At 40.1% G+C, this 18,180-nt stretch overlaps 1 protein-coding gene across 4 annotated transcripts in view; it reads right to left on the reverse strand.

Annotated features, from left to right (window-relative positions):
• The window catches only part of grip1 (glutamate receptor interacting protein 1), a 181,661-nt gene extending 163,481 nt beyond the window's left edge, over nucleotides 1–18,180 (reverse strand). Inside the window, exon 1 of one of the 4 annotated variants that reach the window (XM_079454785.1) lies at nucleotides 17,795–18,180. In XM_079454785.1, the coding sequence (XP_079310911.1) occupies nucleotides 17,795–17,849 (55 nt within the window). In that variant the 5' untranslated portion in view covers nucleotides 17,850–18,180. The remainder of the gene's footprint in view (nucleotides 1–17,794) is intronic. The other 3 variants (XM_079454783.1, XM_079454782.1, XM_079454784.1) reach the window with 3 other exon arrangements.

Genomic DNA, 18,180 nt, shown 5'->3' on the forward strand with positions numbered 1-18,180 from the left:
GTAGACCCGTCTCAAACGTAACCTTAAATGTAACTGTGTTGACGAAGTATTCTTTGTACAAAATTGACGATTCCTACGATAATCAAATCCAAACAAAGCATCTACATCTCGATATAACTTCCCAAAACACTGCTTTTACATTAACTTATCCAGGACATTTTCTTTTCCATGTCAAATCGACAAACAACTGTCCAATAATGCACACACTGAGCCAGGTACAAACACCCTTCATACTTTGGTATGACTCTAATAAAATGAAGTGCAAATCTGATTCAGATGTCCATTTAAAGATCTACCCAGACATATTTCACTTAAGCTATGCCTGTCAAAACTTGTTTTTAATGGTGGTCTTCAACAAAGCTAAGATGAAGTCTGTTTGTCACATTATTATAAAATAATGCTACTTTCTCCTCCTGTCAATAGATGTTAAAAGCATTGTGTTAACGAACATAACCAGCCTGCATACATACTGCATTTACTCGTAAAAATGTATCTTTTCTGGTAAAGTACGCGGCTGTATACGTGGACTTGAAATCTAATAGATGTCCTTAAAATGTTCCTGTGCACCAGTTTTCCACTTCAGCCTGCCTGGTCACATCCTCAAGTGCCAGAGTTGCACATGCTTTAAAATAAATAAATACATTTAATTCTCTTAGAAAAACACATTTTGTGAAACAGAGCTGTCTGAACAAACTTTGTGGAACAATGGTGTTGATTTGTTGAGACTGTGCCCACTCCCAGAATGCACTGCAGCATTAATAAATTATGCTGTTAGTTCTTTTAGTGTTTGCTGACTGATTATGTTGTTGTTTTTTTAAATCACTGTTAGCTATTTGTACGATGGTAAGAGCTCATCTTATTTTCTTTAAGGCATCACTTTTTATACATTTCTTTTGATTGAAGGGGACAAGTCCATATCCATCAACGTGCTTCATTTGGTACTTGCAGCCCATGAGGCGACCTAATACTATGAAATTAAGTTAAATACATTGTAAACAGCACAGAGAGGCTTTTTCCTCTCATGGAAAGAAGGCAGTCACAAACAGTTAAATGGTCGAAACAAATCATCTATCCGTAATATATAACTACTAGAACAAAATTAAACGTGTATGGTGAATGTTATTCATTCACACCTGTACAATTTAATGTTGCTCTGTAAAAAGTGAGAAATGTGATAATGACTTCATTATAGGGTTAGTAGAAATATACGTCAGTGACCTAAAGGAACAGTTAATCCAAAAACGAATAATAAAAGTCTGTGAAAAACTATTTATGGCAGAATGTTAAAGCGATGGTTACTACGGTTGTCAGGCACTTTAAAGGAGTTTCACTAACACGTTACCAACATTTTTCAAATTATCTTCTGTGTTCTGCAGAAGAAACAAAGTCATTCAGGTTTGAAATGACAAGAGGGCGTTTAAATTGTGACAGAATTTTCATTTTGAAGGTGAACTACTCTTTTAAGGACTTTAAAAGTAAAATTATGTAGTTGTCAGTCTATTCACACTCACGCAAATCTATTACATGGGTTCGGAAGGCTTGAAGCACAACACAAGTCACGCAGACCATTTCAATGCCAAATTATTCTTTTTTGTCCTTCCAGGCTTGACAGCCGTGGGTCTCCATCCTCTTTAACTGTGTGCAATACAGTCATACTAGTTTGGAACAACATGAAAGTGAAAATGATGACACATATTTGTTGAACTTTTCAGCAGCTCTTGTGGCAAGATAGTGTTTGGTTTACACGTGCGGATGCATAAAGTAAAAACAAGTTTAAATCAGACGCTCTTTTGATGTGGTAAAGTCTCAAGAGGCGAGGGAAAAACTTGCTACTCCTAGACTTCTTTCTTAGGCAGTGGGACATTGCTCGGGCCAATCCACTGATTATAATGGCAGTGAATGACCGACCTCAGGACTCCAACAGTGAGACAGCAAAGTAGCACTGCCATGTATGAACTTCAAAACTTGCATAATTCTGATTTATATGATGCAGCGTCCCCCTGCTTGAGAATTGCACAATTATAAACATGGTTTCGTGCAACGTGTTGCTGCCTCCCACCGGCCTTGTTAATGAGCATTAACAAGACGTCTACAATTTCGGGTCAAACATTTACTCAGTTTTGCTAAAAAGAGCGCTTTCATTATGCTGAATTAGAAATCGCATTTTAAAAACTGCTACTAATGATGCAAAAACAAGAGAAGATCCCTGCACGAGTGTGAATGCTGAATTTTGAGTTCCCACCTCCTACAGTTCAGGCGAATTAATTGAACAAGCAAAACCATCAGTACACCGTTCTCCGGCTTTCATTCACGTCTCTATGAGGATGACTTAAGTAATAGATATACATGTAGTCCCCAAGGCTGTGAATTGCAACACCTTTTATAAAGACGGTTTCATCGGACACACGCCTGGCCTGAAGTTAAATTCCGGTCTGTCTATTTACATTATATGTATTTATTGTACATTCATTAACTTTAAATTATCTACACAACAGTTTTTGGTTCCTGCAGAGGTCTACCAGAAGTTATGTTTGGGTCAAATATTGTTGGTTTATGTTGTTGCTGCTGAGGATTGTGCATGAGCAAAGATTTAACAGTTTGGGAACTTAAACGCTTGAAGATTTTGCATTGCATTGGATCCCACTCCAACATGCTGCTTTAGCACAATTAATGATAACAATAAAACGTTGGTATTTACTTGTATTGAATGTATTTAACATAAAAAGGTCCCCGATGCCAATTCAAAGAGATTTAGATTTATTGCAAAATCCCACACTCATTTACTAAACAAACTGAACATCGCACTGTCTAGGCATAAAGTGAACGTTGACGTGTAAGCATTCACACCAAAATTCACATTTGAAACCGGGGAATATAAGGCCAGTTCGTGCCGTGTCCTGTAGCTTTGAAGCCCTTGATCTCATGTGGACTGTCCTTTTGGAAAAAGCTAAGTGACTTTAGCCTTGTTAAATGCACCCATGGGTAAAAGCCACCGCAACTAACTAGCTTGCTATACATCAACCCCCGACGGTTGCCTAATTCTCTAATAGCTTCTATCACGCCAGGTGAGCAAAAGGATTTCTGTGCGATTCTGTTAAAGTGTTGCTCTATAATTGCCACAATCAGCAGTACAATCAACTAACACAAACCTCGGTTATTGAAGAACTATTACAGGAAACTGTTTCTTAAGCTGAACTAAAATTACATCATGTTATCTCCTTATACAGTGCTCAAAATGGTAAACTCTAAGCACATACATCCATCATTAAAGTAATCCAAACATCTCAAATAGGTTAATAAATGTCATCTATAGCATAACAATAAATGTGTGTACTAAGCTATAGATATTTTGATCTTATTTACTCTACTATGGATACCTCGCTTTGTCCATGGAAACATGCAGATCAAGATTGTTCAAATACAGCCACGTCAATAACGTTGAATTTCAATGCGGAATTCAAAATGTCTCGTGACAAAAAAACTAAGTCATACACATCTAAGATGGCATATGAGAGAACATTATCATATTTGGGTGTACTATACTTTTATTGTCTGCAAAAGAACGCGTCCAATCTACTGGAATATTACAAAAAGAGCTAGTTAAACTTGAAAAAGTAAAAAATAAGATGAATATTTTACATGAACAATGGCAAGACACATTTTGGAACGCAGTCACTGAAGTAGTGCGTTTCACAAATTAAACCTACTCAACATAACGGTAAAAAAAGGAGAATAATCCATGAGAATTATGACATCATCTTTGGACAGCTGTCGCGTGAGTGATGCATTGTTTTCTCTGTTAGAGATGTGCCCCAGTCCGTTCCTGTCAACACACCGGAAAACAGCCCCATCAAAGCGACGTCTGGAATAAAACAGTTCGGGATAAAAGACCTGCTCACAGCTGACATTTGCCTGTACAGGGGAAATATACCCTTTGTTTTTGCAAAAAGAGCTATGAACAGTGTATCTCCAAACACTGACTCCGAGCGAAGTTTAGTCTCATATCTTGCTTTGGAGATAAACGCTTTAAAGTAATCTGCAGTGATTCTTGTGTGAAGAGGCACATCCACTGTGACCCAAATGAGCCAAAATTCACTTCAAAAGGCATAAACCGAGGACGTAAAAGCCTGGATGGAATTTTAACAGGTTTGGTTGGCCTGCAATCTGCCTCACACAGTCTGTTTCCTACGCTGTCAAATAAACACAGTGTAGCATGATTTGTGCATAATCCCCCCTCCATAGTTACAAATGGTCCCCCAACTCACATTGTTGAAACATAATGTGGGATTGTGGGGCGTTCCAAATTTAGTCAAATAGGGGGTGTACTCTTTACTCCATTAATAATTGGGGTTAAGACGAATCACCAAACTTCTATATCCACTGTAAACCCAAATTTGTTCTTTCCCTGCTTTAATGCCTTCAGTCGAGCCCTCTGTGGCTGCCTGAGAGAGGATTTCACAAGCCGCCGGCGGTTTGGGAGTAAAAGTTTCAATTAGGATGATATTTGTGCAGTGCCGTGAAGAGGCAGAGGTCCACTTATAACCTTAGTATTGTCTGCTTTCTCGCACAAAGCTCAGGCCACGGCGAGAGGGAGCGGAGCATAAACAAAGATCAAAGGTTTTAGCGCAACCGACAGCACAAAAAAATAAAACACAGAATCCAGCTTGCTGCACAGCGCATAGAAGTATGAATGAAAACAGCAAAACAAATAATGTGGAAGGAATTATTGAGATGGGGGTAAATGTGTATGGAGAACTCTGTCTCTGACTCCTCACAACAAATAAATATCGTAACGGATGTTATAAACATCCAAACAGACATCAAGAGCGAGAGCTGTTTGTAACAGCAAAGCAAACTGAGGTCGTGTTTTACAGTTAGCGATCCACTGAAGCCTTAAACTCTTACTCTTTGTGTTTTGCAAGTAGTTACCCAAATAATATGTATTGTTTAGCTAATTATTCAAAACATTTTGTTTTTATTTCCTGTGGCACTTTTGGAGAAACAAGGTTTTAGTCGGGGAGTGAAGTTATAAAAGCAGAAGCATAAAATCAGCATTCATTATAGATAATATAAAATAATTTAATATAAAAATAAGCTAGTTTCATTGGTCATCAAAGAAAAACTACGAAAAACAGGGAATGGGTATAGAGAGAAAAGGTGTCGAACAACAGGGTAAGAGTTAAAGAACAAATAAAACAAAGGATGGGGATTATGTGGGTGTATCGATATATATTTCGGTAGGCCCTACAGGCATTCTGACTCTTCTTGTTAGCTTCAGAAGCTTCAAAGCAGGATATGAAGCAGAAATGCAAGTAACCCTCACACTGTATTTCCCTCAGGCACATTTAACCTTTGAAATGAGAGTGAATCATAAAACACTTTCCGGAACAATTCATTAAATTACTTTTATAAATATGCAAGATAAAGACAAAAACAAAATGTCTACATGACATTGGTCACACAAGGTCTTGGCCTACCATACGTAATACAGCTCAAAAGTACACTTGCGGCAAGCTGGGGGTTTCTCAAAATGATCTTCACAGACTAAGCTACTCTTGTAAAATAACAGCGTTGAATGAAGATTGAAAAACAATTTCTGACTTCAAAAACGATTTAGATTTTTCTATTATGGTTCACATGAACCGCGAGTCCGTTTTGTAGAGAAACTCTTAAATGATACAGCACACAATGTGCAACTACTCCATTATGTAATATTTTCAAGTGTAATCATTGCCATGCAATTGTTATAGTAACTACATTTTACATGACAAAAAACTATTTTAAACAATTTAAAGAATAAAACTGATGTACACACTGTACCAATTTGGCAATGTCCGATCAATAAAATTGAATGAATGTCCATCACATGTCAAATCCTAAGACCCGAGGTGTTACAGTAAATACACTTCAATCGATCATTTTAAAAGTACCAGCAGGTACTATTGTATTATCAGCAATTTTCATCAGAGGTTCAGATTTCTTAGTACATGTCCATTAAACAGACTTGCAAGAAAGATTAATTTAGTGCCTATTTATATGTGTTACTAGGTCACTTTCTCATTTAAGCTTGTGCAGGCTTATCCAACAAGTCCTATCGACTGTTCTTGCATGTCTACAAAGCAAGGCATGAAATGGCAAATTAAAGAGGATTTGCCTATTAAATCCGCTGAAAAAAAACATTCAAAACGTATCCTTGGCCATTATACTGAGCCATCAATTTGCAGCCAATATGCATTGGCTATACAGATGGCCAATGAATGAAATACTGTAATCCACCAATCGCGAGTCACGTCATTGGAATGTTAGGGCTTGTTTAGTTCACTACAGATGGCGGTTTGCCGTTCCCACTTAGGCCAACCATAAATATTAGTTATGGAGATTAACCGGACTGAGCCGTATAATTTACCTTCATGAGACACCGTGCAAGCTCCACACGGGTGAGCTAATTTGCTCATACCGGAGGACAATTAATAATCCTGTTCTTAGCCTTGCATTCGTGTGTCGTGTCTTTATAGGTTTTTCTGATACAAACAAAACTTACCAAATATCCAAAGTGTCTGTGATTAACCTTTAAACAGGTTTTTTAGTTACACTTTAAGTAAGTTTGCATATGCACCAAACAGTGGACTTCTCCTTGGACAGGACTCTTATAAATACAAATGCCTCCTGAAGCCATCATACGTGAGGTGTAAACAATGCTCAAAGACTCAGGATGCAAAGCATCAATCATCTATGATATCTGATCATTAAAACCATGAATTATTCACTATCAGCCATGCCTTGGGAACAAAATGTAATGATTTACCTTCCGACTCAACTATTTCACAAAAATAACATGCCAGGAGACTTCTATATCAAATTATCAACACATTTACGCTGTAAAAATAAAGCTATGGGTGATGCATCAAGTTAATTTAAGAATGAGGATGACAACCTCATCTATGATTAAAACAGGCACTTTATTTCCATTAGGGCATCTTTACAAGGTCATTTTGCATGCTTAAGTGTTTGTCAACCTGCAGCGGGGCAAGTAAGGCTTCTGTCAGCATTTCTTCTCCTTATGAATAATTAGAAACACAGAATTGTGGATTGTGCAATCTCTTGTCACCTGTCAGGCATTGCTCATTCTCCTTAGGCAATAAATAAAGGCTTTTGCCAAAGAATCTGTCATTTGCTGTGAAGGCATGGTGCGACGTAAATGTGGCATATGAGAACACATGCGGTGAGTGCCCTGATTAAATATGGATGGATTCACGCATGCCGTTGTGAGCAACCATGTGCATTGGCATATGATGAGGCAACTGTATCATATGCACGGAGGTACGTGTATGCGACTATGCACGTTCTTCAAAAGAGATGCATGGGACATTGTGTTGAGTACCAGTAATCCGGTGAAGGTATGTGCTAAATCCTGACATCAGCATATTTTAGAGGTCTGCAAAGCAGAGTACAGAAGAAGGGAGGGGGCGAAAGAGCCCAGCGGTGAGAGGTCAGCTAACACTGCAGTGTGCAGATGAAGCGGAGGCTACTTTGTTAGATAGCCCTTGAGGCAAGTGAGCTGTGATGGGTATTTCCCACTGAACTAGGGGTGGGCGGTATGACCAAAGTCTTGCCATGGGATATAACGGTATTTATCCTGGCTATTGTTGATTTAAATGTCTTACATATTTCCGAAAGTTCAGAAATACTGTAAATTCCTGTATTTCAACTTTTGTGTTCCAATAGGTCAACCAGGACATGGTACGGACAACATCGAAGGAAAGCATGAACTGATACACTGAAAGCAATAAAATGTAGGATGGTCCAGAACAGTATCTTCCAAAGGCATTTAATGTAATGTTAAATTGTTTTAAGGACTTTATTTGATTTGCTTTTTTTCACACCAATATACAAGGTTTACATAATGTGCCAAATTTCAGCGTATACGTGTAGGTATATATTTATATGTAGTATAAATGCTATCATTTTACAGAATTTATATAGTTGTGCCACCCAGCCCCATGCAGAACCACGTTAGGACATAAAACCTTGCACAGAGTTTCAACTGTAGTGTCGAAAGCCCATTGCGGTTTGGCTGTAATGCAAGTATTTAATTAGCATTAAAAGCACAGGTGCGGCATCTGCCAAAGACAACCAGCTACTAAGCCAATTCTAAATGTTAATGCCCCTTGTACATGTGTGCTGCTAATGTCATGCAAAAGAAATGGCCAGCACCCACAGAACGGGTAATCTCACCGCAGAGAGGTGGAATTAACAAGGCTAATGCATGCAGGCCCTACGATCTCAGTGGACCGTCACACTGTTTCAAGCTAGTCATGCAAACGTTGAGTCATCACCTGAGAGACGCAACATCAGTGCATGTTTCCATTAGGGCTTTTGTGTTCATGGCATGCAGCTGGTGTACTATGCAAACCCTTTGCCCTGTATGTGCATTTACATGTTGACAACTGACAACAGGTGCAGTCGGTTAGTGTGAACAAAAAGATACCCATCATAAACACTTTCGTTAAAAGTGGGGGATGTATTTGAGGAGTTTGGTTCCAAAATGAGTTAGCAGTTGGGATTTAATCCATAATAACGGAAAACAAATACAGCTAACTAACACAATAAAAACATGATAAAAACATATCCTATTTGAAATATTAAAACAGCGTTATCTCATTTTGGAACCAAACTCTTCACTATATGTGCAATTTTGTTCGCTAGTGCATACAAATTTAGACAAGTAGCCCCGCCCCAAACTCGGGCCATTGGTTGATTTTTCAAGTAACAAATTCCAATGCATTTATGAAAAGCCATTCATTCCAAACCAGCCAAAAAAACCCTGCCTTCTAACAAAAAAAAAACATTGCTGTTCGACAAGGAGAGCCACGTTCAGCCGTTGGGAACCCAGCATTAAGATGATGTCTGCAATATCTGGCGATCGATATTGAGCCTTCTGGTCTTGGCAGGCAAGCAAACTTCATAAGGCTCTTCATCTCACCCATGCCTCGCTGACAGCATCTCCTGGCACCCGCGCTTAAATATCCAGTACTGGGGCCGGCTCGCGCTCAAGCTACACTGCTCTGAGCCTAATAAGCATCCATTACAATCAATTTCAAACTGATCCTCATTCAGCCGGTGTGGTTTACGTGAGAGAGGAAGACGAAAGTGGAAAGAGAGGCCGCTGTGGTGCATCCAAGCTGATTGACCCAAACCTGACACTGTGATTTAGAATCATCACTGGGTTGACCTGAAGGTTATGACCACCAATCAAATGCCTTCATAATTATATTGTTTGCCAAACCGCCCGACGTGTGTTTTACTATGGGGCACGAGGGCATATTAGATTTCTTACGCACCCACGTTGTTCTGCGGATGCAATGATGATAAATTACACTGCACTTGAACTTGGTGGTGTTTGGGGAAAACTAGGCAATTCGATAGCCACAGGGCTAGTTTAAGCACAATGCGATTTATGTGCATTTGCATGCAAGGTGTGTGCTTATGAAATGAAAGTGATTTTGTTACTGTATGCGAAGGACTGTGAGAAAAACAAATATACAAACAACGTAGAGGAAGCCATGAAATTGATATGCAACCTGAAGGTACACATAAAACAACAACATTTAATCTCATCCGAGAATGAAAATGTACAAACCGGTCAGCCTTGCTTTCCACGTTTCGATCTGATCTACATTTGTTTTCTTCAAAAGACAGCTGCAAAATGCGTGTCAAAAGCTGTCCCCTCGTGTTATCATATAGCCCTGCTTTCGCATTTGCATGAAAAGCAAAAATCTGATGAAGATCAGCGCTGCAGTAGTGAGCATAACTGGCACAGACTCCAATTGGTGTGCAAATGTAAAACTTTTCAGGTTGTCTTGAAAAAGCGGATTTTTCCTGAGGCTTGCTGAACCCGTCAGGCACTTATTTCCACTTTTCTCCAGCAATTTCCTTCCCCACTAGTTAATGGATGTGTCAATATGTAGTACTGCTTAGCAGAACATGACAGCTTTATCTGCTTCACTTTAGAGAGAATGTGACCCGAAGTGGAGCTTCAATGCAGAGAAAGCAGGCAAGACTATATATCCTGGAACAAATAAGCATTTTTAGCCTTGCAAACAAGGCGTATAATAAGTTGACTAATGAGAAAAACAGCTTAAATGGATAGTTCTACAAAAAAAAAATTGTCTCTCGTCATTTAAAACCTGTATTATTTTCTACTGCAGAACAAAAAAGACGATATTTTGAAGACTGTTGGTAAACAAACAATGGCAGGACCCATTCACTTTTATTGTGAAGACACAAAACCAATGCAAGTCAATGGTTACTGCCATTGTTCGGTTACCAATCTTCTTTTGTATTCTGCTGAAGAATGTCGTACAGGTTGAAAATGACAACAGAAATTGCATTCTTAGGTGAACTATCCCTTTAAAGAAGATTGTTTTAGGTGGTCTCTCAGCCTAACCCCACCACCCCCCCCTTAAACCAGCAAACTGACAAGCCAAACCGAAAACTATTTTAAACCATTTAATAAAGGCTTTTCCTCATATTTGGGGCATGTACCCAACCCTTGTTTTCCCCCAAACACCCATAATAAAGCATCACCACTAAATTTACCGTTGAACGCAGTACAGAACCATTAAGACGACCAATAAAATCAACCCCCCCCCCAAAAAAAACAAAGCATCTAGCCACAAATACTCCAAGTTAATTGGGATGTGCACCACCATACATGAAATGAGAAGTATCCGACATTTGGTTGAACAACTGCGACTAACAATGATGCTCTCCAGGAGAGGATCTTATTTATTCATTTCCCTAGGCATGTGCGAACATGAGTCACAGGCTGAAGAACTCAAAATTACCCTTTATTTTGTCACACTCTCCTTCAAATGTCTAAAGAGCCTCCAGTTACCGTGATGGCACTTCTGTATTGTGTCAGAAATGAAAGCCTCATCCATTTGGAGGATATCATTCAGATTTGACAATAATACAGATAACAAGGGCAGATCTCAACCTGTAATTAAGAGCACCCACGCAAGGATCTGCCTGTGCCTCGGAATCATCACCGTTTGATAACCTCGGAATGCACAGGATGTAATTTTATCACATTCAATGTCATTCCATGGCTGAGGTCGCCACAGGCAAAGAAAATAACAGTGTTGCTCCATATGAACTACACAGTGGGACGGCGGCGGTATGATGTAAGCCACCCGTATGGCCTTCGTTCACCTCGCCTGGCCTTGTCTCTTGGATTGCTGTGTTAAAAAGGAATTGAAAAGAAAATATGGTTGACAAATGATTGACACGCAGTTTTACAAAGCTTTGATGCAGAACGCTTGAAAAACGACAATGAGGAACGCTGGTCCTTGAGTTTTCTCTTCAGTCTTAATTGACTTCATAAGCACAATACAAGTTCCTCTGAGGAATGCAAATATGCAATATTTAAGTGTGACTTCCGCCGAGACTTCAGAATATTAGCATATACAACGCTATCTGTGAGGTTAAATAGAAGCCACGTTTGATATTCCGCTCAGATTAAAGCTAAATAATGAATACGCTTTGCGGAAACATGTATGCAAATCTTCCAGATTTGGGACAAATGGTGCCAATTTGATATCTCGTTTCATTTCAAGACACTGATAGATCCGCAGCCCAATTTGGTATGTATGTGACGAGACACGACAGGGCGTGAAATTACGGTTCTTCTCAGCGCCTCGTACACACAAGCAGCACAGATGGACACCCAGGAAAAGCGCTTCCATTTCAGAGATTCAGTGCAAAATCGATTGCCGGTTGAAATGACAATAGTGGCAGTTCAAAAGAGCTTCTACTTGCTGCACTGACATTGCGAGAAGTAACAGCAGAAAGAGAAAGTGAGAGATTACCCTGTGTGTCAGCGCACCTACTTACACACCTGGTCTGAGTTTTTCACTAGAGAACCTGTCCTATGGAGAAGGTTACATGAACGTTGTGTCAAAACCATTAACAAACCATTTAAACTAGGGCTGTCAAATGATTAATCGTGATTAATCGCATCCAAAATAAAAGTTTGTGTTGACATAATATATGTCTGTGTACATTTTTGTATTTATAAACACAGAAACATACACATACATGAATATATTGTATTTTTAGGAAATATTTACTGTAGATGTATTTATCCAAATTTCCCAATCATTAAAATTTTATTTAAATGTTTATAAATGTTTATGTTTGATATTTCTCTTAAATATATGCTTGTATGTGTATGTTTTTATAAATACAAATATAATATTCACATTACACAGACATATATTATGTAAACACAAACTTTTATTCTGGATGCGATTAATCACGATTAATCATTTGACAGCCCTAATTTAAACAGAAACAAATGTGGCACTTCCAGAATCTTGCTCTACTTGCCTAGGAAGTCTCTCATTTTAGCAGTTTCAAATATGAAAAAGGTGGGGTTTGGAAAACCCTAAAAAATAAAGTAGATTATGTTTATTAGGTAACATAGATGGGAGAGAGTATACAAGTGATAAGAAAATTAAAATGAGAAACTCTTAACATACTTCACACATTCGTTCCTTCATTCCCTTCCCCTGATGACTTGGTATTGAGATAAATGGGTCTCCCTGGGGCGCATCACCTGATTGCAGGATCCAGCCCTTGATCATTCTGCACACTCACAATCACAGCATAGGAAAGAAATCATTATCTCACCTGAACTGAGAAATCAAACAACATGTTATCTAATGCTGCCGAAGTGTGCCGTCAACATTTCATGCTAATCAAATCAAAGGTCATGAAGAGAATATGCTCATATGGCAGGACTGATGCTAGTCTGAATCACATAACCAAGCGTGACTTTCCCAACTTCCCTCTTAAAATGTATTAAGTTTAATAAAATACATCCAGCACATTACTGTTAGAAACATGCCTTGCTGTGTGTATTGCTACGCATAAACTGCATGGCAGCAATCTGACATGAAATTAGCGTAAAACACAGCCTGTGTTACTTTACAGTCAAAGGCAACTTCAAGACGTATTCAAAAAGGACCTGGGTCTATACGACAGGTGTTGGAGGAGACGAATATGCTTGTTGATGTCTACAAAAATGAAATGTTATTTTCTTTTGCTCTGATTTCGACAAATCACACACAAAATTAGTTTTTATAGTGTTCACAATAAGCCTACAATTTGTGTTCACGTCAGAAAAAGGTGCATTTTAATTGTTGTTGACGTTTAAAGGTGCAATGTGTGAAATTAGGGAGGATCTATTGACAGAAATGCGATATAATATACATAACGTCTTCAGAGACACAATGAAGCGCTATGTTTTATTATCTTAGAATTAACTATTTTCTACATACACGGCGGGTCCCCTTGCAAGGAATTCACCATGTTGTTTCTACAGTAGCCCCAAACGGACAAACTGCTCTAGAGAACACGTCCCGTAAATATGTTATCTCCCTCGGCATAGCGATATCTTAGTCCTGTGTCAGCCACCCTAGTGCTTCGAAAGGGAGGGGGGGGTCGAGTGATGCAACTCATGACCTGAACACTAGCTGCTGCTAAATTTCACAAACTGGACCTTTAAGATGCAATCCATACCTTTTGGGGTTAAAAACTAAAATCAGTTATTGAGTTAGTACATAAACAACCTGTTTGTGTCTCTTTACTGTACCCCGACTCAGAGAGCTTATAACAACTGTTTATAATTTGAGCTATCAGATTTGATTTCATAGGAAATCTCAGTTTGACGTCCCACCCACGTATAGAAACCTTTGTAAAGTATTTTTTATTTTTCAAAACTCTTACACCGTGTCTACACCGGACGTGGACTAATTTTATAATCATAAGGGGTTATAATGCGTTTCTAATGTCTTTTGTCATGTCGCTTTGCACATGTCGTTTCCAATGTAGACACGGTGTTAGGGCACAACAGAAAACCCAGTCGTGATCTCACCAGAAGTTCTCAGCAATGTTCTCTGTCACAGTTACTGTCCATAATTAGGAAGAAATAGAGAAACTTTAACGGTAACCAAATTAAGCCTGTTGATCTATACACTGCAGTCCCACCCTGTGGCTTTTTTTTCAAAGAATCTTCTTTTCATTCCATGTTGCATGCTGACGCACCACATCATTAATCTCCATCTATTGATTCTACATCTAGAAGGCGAGGTTGGGTCCAATTAGTATCGGCTGATTGTGCCTTTGCATATCCCTCACGACGGCGACCTTTGTAAACTACCTTGGTGGGTGGACGGCGAGTTAATACATTAATGGGGGTCATTGAAGAGTTGACGAATAGATGCTTGTGGAATCCAAACACGTTGAACATCAACGTCCGCTGGATGTACTATAAGCACACACAATACGCTCACATACAAATTGACCTTGTATGTCATGTAATATAAGGTCCACGGGAAAATGTTAGCGCGGTCTTAATCTGGTAACTGGCATGACCCGAACAGGTCAGAGGTCAGGTACAAAGCCTAGGGGGTTCCAGCAAAACACAGCTGAAAGTCACAGCGCTGTTGTTTCTAGGTTACCAGTTATATTGTATTTCTACACACTACTAGCATAAATGGAGACAACAGCTAAATTAAATAAAAATAATTTGGAAAATGAAAAATCCAGGTTGACTATGCTTCAACAAAACATCCCACGTCCGTGCCAGTCAGCGGTGAACACGTGTGGAAAAGTCTATATGTTGTAACCTCGCACACCTTTTCGCCCTTAGCAACAGGGAGCTCTCGATCCACAGCGCCATATTATCTTTGTGAATTGAGACATGTTTACACTTGCTGCTACCGCAAATGACAACCGAGCTGAACAATGGTTCTGGGACAAAACATGAAAAAATAAAAAGCAATTTATTTTCAGTTTCAAAAGCAATCATTCAAAAAGTTGACTTGGACACGTTATGCTTCCATCACGACCTAAGAAGCAATTACCCCCCATATTGCTGACAGTCACAAACCCCGGGAACCTTCTTCAGCTTTAGACCAAAAAAAGAAAAAGCAATCTACAAAAACCATTGGCACTTCTGCATACTACAACAAAATAGTTTCTGATGTGCTAGGTCGTCATTTCTGAATTATGGATGGCTTACAATACAGCTTCCTCTAGAAATAAAAATGTCAGTCTTTAAAAGGAAACAAATGACACACATTTAATACACTTTAAAGTCTAAATCATTTCAAATATGCGTGCTCTTAAGGTTCCTGTACCAGGACCACATGAATGGAATAACAATCCTTGCGGATCGAATGCCATGTGGGTTGACCGGTTGTACGTCTGTCTGTAGTGAAGATGAGGGCGCTGAATTATACCCTCCTTTCACTTTTGCCTTCTCGGTCCATCTGGAGGAAAGGTGAGGAATGCAGTATTGAAAAGCACATACGAGCACGCAATGATGCAGATGTCATGCCGACGTGATCATCTGGCTTCTGGCTGAAATTACCGAAATCTGTTGTCCTAGCAGCTTCAAAACACACATAAAACAACAACTGATTGTCACAAACAGGTCATTTTTAATTCATGACGGTGATGCCAGGCAGGCGTAACCCGTCACTCAACGGTTTAATGCGCGTGTGCTTTCCTGATTAATGACTAATTTCTGTTTAATGTAACACATACGGTCTCTTCCGCACCAAATGCTGAAGAGCTAGCGAGAATCTATTGTGGCATATGGACGAATGGCAGCCCTGGAGAACCTTTGGAGGGCTAGTTAAAAGCTTCCGCCTACACAAATCACAAAAACACAAGACATCACAAGTGCACGTTAATAACATAAATCAGTGTGAAAGAGAATTTATCAAATCATATAAAGGAATGATGAAGCCAGAGTGTCGTTTACGATCGCTGCTAAAATGCTTTAGAAACGTCTTCTGCTATGTATACTAAAGTATATCTGCATCTACATCTTATTTTGGGTCCCGTGATTGCAGTAAGATTACACTCGCACTTTCTGTCAAGTGAATATGCATATCGGATCCATCATCCAGGCCTGAAATTCGGTTAACTGTCGGAATGGTCACCTGATCTAAAATGTTTTCCTGATGCACTAGCAAATGCATTCAAAAGACTTCGGAGTAAAAAACACTTTTTGTTGTTCATGCCTGCAATCCTGCAGTGCACAAATACAGCATCTTCTCATAGACATACAATGCGTTTTCCCTTCATGCCCTAGATCTCTCTACCCGTTCAATACAAAGGCGCAGAGGAAGAGGCTTGCCAACGCAGCATCATCCACAGCTTCCCGTGATATCCCTGTTTTGTATGAGGTGCTCATTCGCCCCTGCTGGTTCCCATCAGACCCAATTACATGCCACATTGCCAGGCAGCAGGGCAGCAGATCACAAGGGCCTGCGTGCTAAAGATGGCACCAACGCAACGCAGGATTTGCCTTCACGTAAAGTGGCATGCTGTTACGTGTAAAACTAAAATACAGGGTGGTGAAAGGTGGACACAAGAGCTTCCTCACTACCCGTTTTAGATTACGTGCATGAAGTAGACGAGGGCACTATAAATATAAAATGTTATATCTTTTAGAATAGTATCAAAAATACATGAGTCACACACAAGCCACTTGAAGGTGAACGAATCCGTAAAACTGCTGAATAATGAGAAATCGAGTCATGGTGACGATAACCAATGCTCAACACCATGTAAGATTGGTCATTTATAATGGAAGGACATCATGCAGACATGGTCTCAAATATTTCAAGACCCATTTGCGGGTTCCACAAAATGATACTGTTTGCATCATCATATTCGTGTTCTTGCCTTCTTCAAGGAGAGTCCCAAAACAACTTTATTATTCTGACAATCAACTTTCTATTTTCTCTTTACCTCCGCATAAACATTGATGCAAATTATAACCATTACACCGGCAAACCACGTGTCCAACCGTACTTCAGTCTCCTGAAACACGATCCTTCCGAGCTTCTTTGCTTTGATTCATTGTGAGCTCGCGTTCTGTATACTCCGTGTGTTTGCTATGGGCAAGTGCATCTGCCTTCCTCTCCTGACCATTCAGACCCGCGTCGCTCGACACGCATGGCTGTGATGGATACGATTTCATTACGAGCCGAATCGTCAGAAAATACACACGGAAAACGACCAGAATATAAGAAATAATCCGTCGTTGCCGTGTATTTACACTCCTTGCGGTAAATAACTACGGGGAGCAGGAATCTGCCATTCGAGCCCCGCGGCTACGGGGACTTATAAAGCGAATAACAATGTTGCATATGACGACCATCGTGTTTCTAAACGATAATATTCCAGTGTTTGTTACAAACGCGGTTTATAAATAGAAACTGCAAACTGTCACACGGCGTAATGCACATGGTTATCAGCCCAGCCGAGTGGAAGCGAAAGAAATGTCATGACTGCGAGCAGCGTTTTATCATTGAGCGATACGAACACCGTACACACATTTCTATGAATGCAGTATGTTCACGATAACGCGTCCGAATGCATAAAACGCGAATACATAGGGAAAGCGAACAGATAAAGCCTTCGGATGTCGATTTCAGGAAGGACACCGGCCGAAGAAGTGCATTGCTACTACGGGATTCCTCGAGGCGGGCGCGGTATCTACCGAGACCACTTGCTGAACAGCAGCGAGGGTAAGTTGATACAATGTAGCGCCTGACATCACAAACATTTCGCGCCAAACATCAACAACCACGACGTAACAAACAAGCCACGAACTCGCAACAATAAATAGAACGCAGCGCAACTTGTAACTCGCACGGGAGGACGCGAGCACGCCTCTCGCGCAAAACTATGAAACCACAGTTGTTCATACCTCCTTCTTCGTCGGCTTGCAGACAAGCGGGGATGTTTTTCTTCCAACCCGGCATTTCGGTGGCGTCGTGTGCATTCAGCGGCTAAATCTCAGGCGCATTCCACTGACAGCACAGCCTCCCTCAGCGTGCATTTCCCCGCGCCTAGTCCCTCTGTTCACTGACCGCCGGTGCGATTGAACAGCCTCGTTGTGGAGCGGAGGGGAGCTGGGGGTGTGAACAGACACACAAACGAGAAGGTGCCCACTAAACGCGAATGTTACTCCTCGACTTCAAATGATTCGCAACACTTCATCGCGTTATAGCTTCCCATGGCACGTCGGACACGTTTCCCCGCGTTACGTTCGTGTTAACGTAATTGTGCACAGCTGGTCCGATGGTCTGTTCC

The sequence above is a fragment of the Barbatula barbatula genome, assembly GCF_947034865.1.
Source record: "Barbatula barbatula genome assembly, chromosome: 4".
Lineage (NCBI taxonomy): Eukaryota > Metazoa > Chordata > Actinopteri > Cypriniformes > Nemacheilidae > Barbatula > Barbatula barbatula.